The 10,787-nt window shown below is 37.4% G+C and overlaps 2 protein-coding genes across 2 annotated transcripts; both read left to right on the top strand.

The window, feature by feature from the left end:
- The first annotated feature begins 325 nt into the window (after nucleotides 1-325).
- Nucleotides 326-1,723, top strand: LOC139889666 (uncharacterized mitochondrial protein AtMg00810-like). Its single transcript, XM_071872603.1, has 2 exons — nucleotides 326-435; nucleotides 556-1,723. Exons 1-2 carry the CDS (start codon nucleotides 326-328, stop codon nucleotides 1,721-1,723), a joined length of 1,278 nt encoding a protein of 425 aa, XP_071728704.1.
- Nucleotides 1,724-5,543: 3,820 nt separating this feature from the next.
- Nucleotides 5,544-7,492, top strand: LOC139893026 (uncharacterized). Its single transcript, XM_071876165.1, has 2 exons — nucleotides 5,544-6,065; nucleotides 6,227-7,492. Exons 1-2 carry the CDS (start codon nucleotides 5,675-5,677, stop codon nucleotides 7,330-7,332), a joined length of 1,497 nt encoding a protein of 498 aa, XP_071732266.1. The 5' UTR covers nucleotides 5,544-5,674; the 3' UTR covers nucleotides 7,333-7,492.
- The last annotated feature ends 3,295 nt before the right edge of the window (nucleotides 7,493-10,787 follow it).

The following is a 10,787-nucleotide window of genomic DNA, read 5'->3' as shown; positions in this document are numbered from 1 at the left end:
TGACAGGGTAGGTCAGGATCAGACCATGGGATGGGTGGAGGAAGTGTTAGTAGTGGTTGGATTTGGTGGATTTGGTGGATCTGCTGAGATATGAGGTGGTTGCGGTGGTGGTGAGGGAGGTGTGACATTTTCGGGTGAGGTTGGTGTTGTGTGATCGGATGTAGTTATTGATGAGGGAGGGTTACTTTCAGCGAAGCTACGAGAGAACGAGTTGGGTGGTGGATCTAGGAAGTCATAGGAAGTGGTAGTGGTGGGAGGAGAAAGAGAGGGTGGGGAGGAACTGTATGGAAACAGATTTTCATGGAAGGTGACGTGATGTGATAATATGAAACCCGTACAACATCTAAATCTTCATGTGTCCACCACCTCTCCCATTCCTACCTCTTACTCTCATGCATTTAAAGACCCTAACTGGCAACACGCTATGACCGAAGAGTACAATGCTTTAATTGAAAATGGTACTTGGACTCTTGTGCCTCGCTCTTCGAACACGAACATAGTTCGCTCCATGTGGTTATTTAAGCACAAGTTTAATGCTGATGGGACATTGAGCAGGTATAAGGCTCGACTAGTTGCTAATGGTCGCAGCCAGCAGGTTGGTATTGATTGTGATGAGACGTTTAGCCCGATTGTTAAACCGGCCACCATTCGGACTGTTCTGAGTCTTTCCATTTCTCGACACTGCCCCGTTCATCAACTAGATGTCAAGAATGCTTTCCTTCATGGTCATCTTTCCGAGACTATCTATATGCATCAGCCTCCAGGTTTTCGCGACCCTTCACGACCAGATCATGTGTGTCTCCTGCAGAAATCCCTCTATGGATTGAAGCAAGCTCCACACGCATGGTACAACCGATTCGCAGGCTATGCTCAGAGTGTCAGATTTCAGCAAAGTCGATGTGACACTTCCTTATTTATTTATCGACATGGTACCGATACTGCATATCTCTTATTGTATGTAGATGATATTATTCTGACTGCCTCATCGACAGAGTTTCTTCAGCGCGTTATTGCCTCTCTACACCGGGAGTTCTCCATGACCGATCTTGGCCCGCTGGACTATTTCTTGGGTATTTCAGTTACTCGTACCTCTTCGGGGATGTTTCTATCTCAAAAGAAGTACGCTACCGAGATTCTAGAGCGCGCAGATATGATGGGGTGTCACCCGAGCAGAACCCCGGTCAAAACCATCTCCAAGCTTAATACGTCAGGTCCACCGGTTACTAATTCCACATTGTATCGTAGCCTCGCCGGGGCTCTTCAGTACCTCACTTTCACGAGACCAGACATTGCTTACGCAGTACAGCAGATATGCTTATTCATGCATGACCTACGAGAGCAACATTTTTCTGCACTTAAGCGGATTCTCCGGTATATTCAGGGTACACTTGATCTCGACCTACAACTCTTTGCATCATCTACCACATCTCTGACAGCCTACTCAGATGCTGACTGGGCTGGTTGCCCCAGTACTCGCCGCTTGACCTCAGGATATTGTGTATTTTTGGGTAATAACCTTCTGTCGTGGTCCTCAAAACGACAGTTGACGCCATCTCGCTCTAGTGCTGAAGCAGAGTACCGCGGGGTTGCTAATGCTGTTGCCGAGACATGTTGGTTTCGCAACTTACTTCGGGAGCTTCATTGTCCTTTGTTTTCTGCCACTATTGTGTATTGTGATAATGTGAGTGCAGTATACATGTCTGGTAACCCGGTTCAGCACTAGCGCACGAAACACATAGAGATTGATATTCACTTCGTGCGGGATCTTGTGACGCAAGGACATGTGCGAGTTCTTCATGTTCCATCGCGATATCAGTATGCCGACATCTTCACCAAAGGCCTTCCTGCTGTTCTTTTTGATGAGTTCAGGACCAGTTTGAACGTTCGCTCAGCTCCCGCTCCAACTGCGGGGGGATGTTAGCCGATATTATTGCTATTATTATTTATGTTTTGTAAGCCCATATCTATAAGGGCTCAGTTTTTAGGGTTAGCCCATTAGGTTTTAGATGTTATAGCATTAGCATTCATGTAATTGATAATGATTTTATCAGTGATATCACACTTTAAAAAAAAAAAATGATTTTTCGGCCGAGCCATACCACCGCTGCAACATCTACAAAGTTCTATCCTCACATGATTTTCAAATCATTGGTCAAAAATATAAGGTTTAATAAGTACTTTGAGTAGTGTTAAGTAGTGTCAATCAGTAATAGGTGAAGTGGTGATAATACCGACCATTTTAACTTGCTTAAACGTATTTAATGAGTTAACTCGTGACTTTTGGATTTTGTGTGGTCATACTATTAGTTAACTTTTTGTAAGTTTTGTTCAACACTTCTTGAGTCAAAAACTTTTACTAGATTTTCTACGCAGCGTACACTACACAGTTTTCTAGAAACACTGTTAATTTGGAATTTTGTTAAAAATATTTTTGTTAGACTCGAGCATAGAATTATTGATTGTAATATGATCCAGCCTAGTTATATTAGGCAATTATTGACCAACTTGTCTCTCTAGGTTGAGTACTTCGGTCATGGGTGATTCTTTTAGTCGTCACATTTGTGTGATTTACTGTCGTGCTATCGAGATGAGTTTATAGTTTCTCATTTTTATATTTCAAATCTTTTGGGATGAGTATACATGCATTTTGATATTTACGTAATAGACATAAGTACTTACTTTATTCTACGCTTAGTTGAATCACAAATCTCTTAGCTTGGTAATTGTTAGTTACCGATTTTTGAACTGATATGCGCGAATCCTATTTAAAAATCTATAGAGTTTGACAACTCCGTCCGGATTGGTCGCGCCAACATCCAACGGATGTATAGTATTTATTAGAAGACATTTGATTCGGTGTGGTTTGTTTTTATACAGATTGTACTTTATTATTTTTGTTAAGTCTGGTCACCAGGTGCTCAAAACTGTACAATTTTTAACAATGTTTTTGCAGATGAAATCTTGTGATCTACTTTATTTATTGATCGCAATACTAAACCTATAACTCACAACATTTGTGTTGACTTTTTATGCACGTTTTATTCTCAGGTTCGTACGCTCTAGAAGTCCAGGGTGTCTACATCTGAAGTTTAGTCAACATTATATTTAACAGATGTATGCATTCGGTTTTTAATTGGTTAGATGTTGGATGACTTGTTTGACATTTGGGTTAGCTAACTATTTGAAGAAGTTTCTGATTCTGAGAAACTTTCTATTTTTAGAAACTTTCTATATTTGGAAACCTTTCATTTTTAGAAACCTTTTTGAATAATAAATGCAAAGTTTATTTAAAACGTCTCATATAGAGGCCGTAACCATGTTATGGGACCGTTTGTTAATGTACTGTATCAATAGCGATTTTGACGGGACATTACATATGTGATGGGGAGGAAATATGTTATGGTTGAGAGTCGTATGTGATGGAGAGGAAATGTGGAGAAAAAACTTATATGACAGTGTGTGATGAGAAAGAATGATGTCATGGTTAAGAATGGTCTAACCATCTTTCTTTTTCTAGTTTCATCTTCCTATCTTTTTAATTATAATAAAAAAAATATTTTTAATATCTTCTCCTAAAGTATTTCCTATCTTTGCAATTTTTTATTTTATTCACTTTTCTTTCAATAAAAAGAAAAACAATTGACAAGTAGATCTTGAAGTCAAGATTTAGGGTTGTGCATGGTCCATACCCGGACCGAACCATATCATACCCGGACCGGATCAAAACTCAAATTTTTACGAAAATAAGAACCGAAGACCGGACCATTTATAAACGGTTCGGTTAGGTCCAAGTGGTCAAGGTAAATACCCGACCCATTTAAAATAACTCAATTTTTTATCATCTTATACATATTTACCTATTAAACTAGTAAAGTTTATTTGTTTTACTGTGGATAACAGATTCAGACATAATATACAATACATTATGCACTCATAGCTAAGTTTTTAATATATAGCAACTTTAATATATAAATAATATATCTTATAAATAAATGTAATATGGTATTATAAATGTAATATGGTATCATATATTGTATGTAATAGAACACGGTATTTATTCTTTAATGAATCTAATATATATATAATCATCCAGTTTGGTCCAAAACTTTGGGTATTTCGGGTTTGACCCGGACCGGACCGATACCCGGAAAAATGAAAAAATATGGACCAAGGACCTGACCAAATAACTTCGGGTATTTCGGTTTTGGGTCGGTTCTACTTCGGTTCTCGGTTCTTTTCGATTCTACTCGAACCATGCACACCCCTATCAAGATTCCAAGCTCCACCACGAAGACTCTTGGTATATGTTTAGCTTTGTTATGTTCATCATTTTTATGTATATATCATGTATATACGTTCTAGTTGAGCGTCTGTAATGTTCCTGCGGGGGCATCCAGTCCAATTGTATAGATGGACTCGGTCCACTAAGGTAAATTAGGGTTTTGTATGTTCATATGTACTCTATAGTTGATCAATAATACACAATAACTTACGTGGTTTCTGTTAGGGTTATTGTGTATTTTTGATCAATTGTATATATAGAATACATATGAATATACAAAACCCTAATCCACTCTAGTGGATTAAGCCCATCTATATGGACTTTCCTAATATTGTATTAATGTGCTACGTTATGTAATGTGTAAGGCCAATATAATTTGCCATAGGCGGAGCCAATAGGGTAGTCAAAGGTGGCAATGCCACCCTTAACAAATTTAATAAGCCCATTATTATATATAAAATATTTTGTATTTATACTAGTTCCATCAAAATTAACAAGCTTTCCTCAATTGGCTCATATTACTTTAAGCCCGTGGTGTCATTCTTAAAGTTAAAATTAACAAGCCTTCCTGAATTGGCCACCCTTAACGTTACTTTAAGTCTATAGTGTCACCATTAACGTTAAATCCTGGCTCCGCCATTTAACATGCAAATAGGTTTATGAATACGTGGGAAATTAAGTAAAGTATTATATTGTGAACGACTAAAGGTAGGTATAGATACAATTCCATTTCTTGCAAGTAACGTTAACATTCCATTACACTTTTTTATCAAAAAGATGACGTGTTTCGAAAAAATTCGTGTTATACTTTCATCACTTGCTAACTTATATAATATGGTCATCTCTATCGATCTTTTCATCCTTATGTTACTAAATTAAAGATTTTCTTTTCAGTTTTCAATCAATCCATTTTCGTATCTCATTATTTAATTTCTGAAAAAAGAGATAACGATGATCATTGAACATGAACACCCACTAAATCACATTGATATGTGGTCAAAACATATAAACTATGAAGAAGAGAGTGATGAAGATGATGATGATGGCGAGAAAGATTTAGTTAGAAAACCAGACTTTGAATGTCAATGTGATATATGTGAAGAAACAATTTATTGGTATCATAGGTATTACTACAATTGTGATCATTGTCACTATTCGATTCACAAGTTTTGTAAAGATCTTCCGACAACCATGAAATTCCATACTTCACACATAGCAAATACTCTTAGTCTCTCCAAAGTACCTATTGTCATGAATTTGTTTTGCGTTATTTGTGAAACCTTTCATGATGGTTTTCTTTTTTATTATGTTTCTACTAGATATAACGGGCGCGTTCCCATCAAGTGTGCTACAAGATATTTAAGACTCAATCTCATTCATCACCCTAGCCATATGCACCCACTTGCAAGTGTTGCCAGTGGCAAACAAATATTATGCAAATGTGAGGCATGTGGGAAGGAACATAAAGGTTTGTTTTATCAATGTGTCGATTGTCCTTCTAGCCCATTGATACACAATGATTGTGTCTTTTTGCCTAAAAGGTTGCTTATCCAACAAACCACACATGATCGTTTCTCCCATACTCACCCACTCACACTTGCGTATTCCTGTCAAAAATCATATAGAAGTGGTTCTTATACTGATCCGAAGTGTAGGGTATGCAATCTTTATTTTGATGACAAATATATCTGGATTTATGAATGTGACAAGTGCAGATACTATGCCCATCTTGATTGTGCAACAAACACACGCGAGCCCTTCATGTCCATCTTAACATTTCCTGGTAATTATATCTATCAAACACCTAACTACTTTTACGATTATAATTACTTCTAATTAATCTACTTAGGTCTTATTAATATAAAAGTTATGTTTTTTTATGCGATCGGTTTTTTTATATTAATTAAGCTATTGTATTTCATTAATTAATTAATTAATTAATAGGTACCGGAAATGTCATTAAAAATTATGAAGACGATGAGTACCCAGATCTTCTTCACCTTCCCTTTCCTGATGACTCTTATAGTTTATTAAAAAACTTGTTTTATAAAGATACTCGATCAATGACATTTGGAACTAATGATGAGATCAAAAAACATATTAGTCATGAACATCCACTACTTCTTGTGGATATTACGCAACCAACAGCCTCTTATAGAGCTAGAAATGTTTCATATCATAACTCAATGAAAAAGATTCAACTTTTATGTAATGGATGTGCGAAACCAATTATAACACCACCGTTTTACGTATGCGCCAATGAGGATGAGAATTGCGACTTTGTACTCCATGAGTGGTGCACCCGTCTTCCAGTTAAAGTAAACGACCACCCTTATCACCCGCAACATCCCTTGATATACTATCCAAAGATCAATCCCGAGTTTCTTAATGTTTTCGACTGTGCTGTTTGCCACTTATCTAGTAATGGATTTGTTTATTGTTGTGTCGAATGCCGATACTATGTCGATGTTTGTTGTGCATTTATACCTAAAAGAGTTACTCACAAGTCTCACCCAAATCACCTCCTTTCTCTATTTATGCCAGGTTTCTTCGGTGAAACAAAGTTATGTCATTTGTGCATGTATGGATATGATTGGGGAGCCAAATTCAAATGTGAGGTTTGCAATATTCATTTACATGCCAATTGTGCTTTATTAGTGAGCGAGACAATTACACATAAAGTTGACAAACACCCGATGAAGTTGAGTTACTTTCCGATTGAGAATCATAAGAGTGATTACTTTTGTGAAATTTGTGAACTTACATTAGATCCTAGTAGATTCTTCTATCATTGTCAAGAGTGTGTTCAGTCTGTACATACCGATTGTGCTCCAGCGATATATGAATCAGAAATATACGATGTGAATATAAAGTTCGGGGGAATTCATAACCTTGCTCACGTTCACCAACACCCTCTTTCATTTGTTCGGGGAATTGAAACAGATGTTCATTGCGATAGATGTTCACGAGATGTGAAGTACTCGATGACACTTAAATGTCTACAATGTAAGTATGCAATTCATTTCAATTGTTTTAAGTACTCGATGTGAATTTAGATCATAGGTTTTTGTGGTTGCGGCGGCCATCGAAACTTTTTATTTGGTGAAGGCTTAAAAAAAATACAGATTGTAAAATGATATATTTATTGTGGTTGAAGTTTATGATCGAAAAGAAAATTGACAGAATATGCTTACAATCAATGATGATGATGTATGCAATTTTGTTGAGAAACTAGCCAATGCTTTTTGCTAGTATTATGATAACATCCACGTGCTCACTCTTGTATGTGTCTTCCTAGTTTCATAAATGGCGGGTCCCACACAAGTAGAATGGATTGAAATATTGATAAATGAAATTGATTAAAAAATGATATTCTAAAGAATGAAAAAAGATACTTTGACTCCACAAATCGTTTATATCATGTACTTTGACTCTACAAATTCATTTGACCCAAACGTGTCACTAGTTAAAAGGAAATTACAAAACGCACCTCTGGCATATACATAGCCGATCGGTTGGAATCAAAGGGAGGGCACGTTATTTATTTATGTTTTACAAATCAAACACTAACTCTTTAAAATGTAAATCCCAATAAAAACGTATACGATTAAATTACTAATGGTTTCTAATGATCGTCTAGTTTAAACCAAAAATTTAAGAATATAAATTTTTAAACATCATAATAGTCTACACATAAATATGACAAATAATATTTATAATATAATAATTAATAACATAGAAATGTTATCCACACAACGCAAGACATAAAAGTCGAGTAACGGCATTAAATAATTAACGGAAAAGTTAACGAAAAAAGTAGGTAATGGTGTATCCTAGGGGATACACGCATAAAAGCATCGTTTTTATACAAAAGAAAGGATCAAAAAGCATAAAAGATAGAAATTGTGGCCGTTTTTGTTAATATCCGTCCAGCGTTCAGCCAGGCCACCCAGGGTCATGCGTAAGCCCTGTAGGCAGCTCATATACATAAGCCCCTTTGATTAGGCGTGTGAGCAGCATGCAACCATGTCAGCCCACGCCAAAGTCGGTTTCTGATTTTTCACATAACTAAATTAATCGGCATTTGACACGTGTTCCCGATAATTTTGGACATTTTACGCCTATAAATAGACCCCAGGGTCACCACATTAAACAGTTAAGTTCAGTCATAGAGTACACTTTCTCCCTCACATAGTACTTTCTCACTCTATAATTTCACCGCTTAGTAACATAACGCTAGACGCACCGCTCTCAGCTTGGTCCATAGACTGATAAAGCCACCCCACGGATATCTCATCCGTGTTATGGGTCTGCAGGGATTCTTTCCCGAGGGAAAACATCAGTTGGCAACAAATCTCTTAGCGCTAGGCAGTTCTAGTATTGTACTGGTACCTTTTAGCCGCAAGACGGAAAATAGTACCAACATATGGCGCCATCCATTTCGAAGAACAACAAGAACACTAAGAACGCAAAACCTAACGACATGACTTCAACACGAACACCACTTGATTTAATCATTGAAAACCTCGTCGAGAACATACCACTTACTCAACTAACTTTGGAAGAAGTTTTCAATTGAAAATGAAGAACATGTGAATGCTGATGTATCAAAAGAGCATGTGAATGAAATAGCATCACGTTTAAAGAAATCAATGATGGATAACTCCAAGGGGCGAATGTGGCAAGCATGACTGGGAATGCAGAACATCTGTTTTAAAAGAACATCTGATATGAACACCAAGCATATAAGCAAAGGGAATACAGTTTCTAAACAGTAACTATTCAAACTATTCAATCAATTGAACACTTTAGTTGACGATTCTGAGCATGAGAATAATGATGAAGGTTTTATGGAAAATGAGTGGGAATATGGAGAAGAAGAACAAGCATTTATATTGGATGAAATGGCAGGAAAATTGTTGGATGGGATCTTAACAAAGATGGCACTGCTAAAATACAAACAGAAGTTAGTGCAGCCCGCCATCCATGCGACGACAGTGGATAACTTGTTCGCGCTAATCACAAGAGATGAAGCTATTAAACCTCCAGCAATTGCAGAATCAACTCAGTGTTTCGTCACTCGAATTGCAGATTATCCGCTTCAAAGAAACCTGGGAATACCATCTATAGGTGTTTATGATGGAACAACTGATCCATATGATTTTCTTACTATGTTTAAAGGATTTATAAGGTTGCAACACTGGGAGGATGAGGTTGCACGTAATATGTTTCCTATGGTGTTGCAGAAGATAGAAAGAGATTGGTTTAAAAGCCTTATGCCTAGAAGCATTACCAGTTTTCTAGACTTGAGGGCCAAGTTTGTTATGCAGTATTAATGTTTGAGGACTCGCACATTATCACACTTGGATGCACATGAAATCACTATGCATCAGAATGAGTCTTTAAGAAATTTTATGAAACGTTATACTATTGAGTGTCGGAAGATACCTAATATACCAGAGTCTCAGCTTGTATCTGGTTTCATTTTCTGTCTTGGTCAGCGTCGATTTTCAAGCTTAGTTCATGCGTTACGGTATGATGTTCCAAAAACTTTGCATCAAGCGTTGGTAGTGGCACAAAAGCATTTGCGAACTGGGGAAATGGGACATTAGTGGGTCGAAAGGAATTACAGGCAGCAGAACGGAGGACGGTGCCCAGACAGATCTCAGCGGGGGTATGATAATGGTTATCAAAGGCAATAGCATGGTTTGGAGGGGCAATAATCACCCGAATGATAATTATCACAATCACACACCATTAGAAAGGTACCCACTAATCATGGCTTTAACAAAGACACCAAAAGAAATCTTGTTTACTGAACCAATCAAGGAAACCTTTAACCCTCCACCGCCTATGGAGGAGAGAGAAGGCCCAAAAAGTGACAGATTGTGTGATTTTCACGAAGCATATGGGCATGACAAAGAAAACTGCAAATCTTTAATATTGAGAGAGATCATTGCTAAGATCAAAGCTGGTTAACTAAATCATCTGTTGCCTGGAAAACAGTACCGAAGGAATGATCCGAACAAACATTTTACGTGGCACCAAAAATTGAGGCACGGAGGGCGGAGAGATTGGAATCTTAGAGAGGAAAGGAAAGGTGAAAGGGATCCAACTCCTGAACGACGCATAAATGTCATTTAGAAATAAGGAGAAGAGAAAGAGGTGAGCAGAGAACGCAATACGGAAGCGTGGATGTATGCTCCTATCATTTTCCACACAATTCCAAACTGGCGACTGTCGGAGGACCTTGTTGTAATCTCTGCTGTAGTTGCAAACAATTTTATATCCAAAATCTACACAGACACTGGTAGTGAAGCAGATCTATTGTACTTGGACTATTTTCAAGGTTTTCCGTTCATCGTTAAGGATAGGCTACGCAACACAGATATCAAAATTGCTTGCATAACAGGAGCATTAGTGAGAGCAATTGGAAAAATTAAATTGTTTGTCATGCTGGGAGCATATCCATTAGTCCGCATAGAAATTGTGGATTTTACATTGA

The sequence above is a fragment of the Rutidosis leptorrhynchoides genome, chromosome 2, assembly GCF_046630445.1.
Source record: "Rutidosis leptorrhynchoides isolate AG116_Rl617_1_P2 chromosome 2, CSIRO_AGI_Rlap_v1, whole genome shotgun sequence".
NCBI classification, from domain to species: domain Eukaryota; kingdom Viridiplantae; phylum Streptophyta; class Magnoliopsida; order Asterales; family Asteraceae; genus Rutidosis; species Rutidosis leptorrhynchoides.
This window is presented reverse-complemented; position numbering and strand designations above follow the sequence as displayed.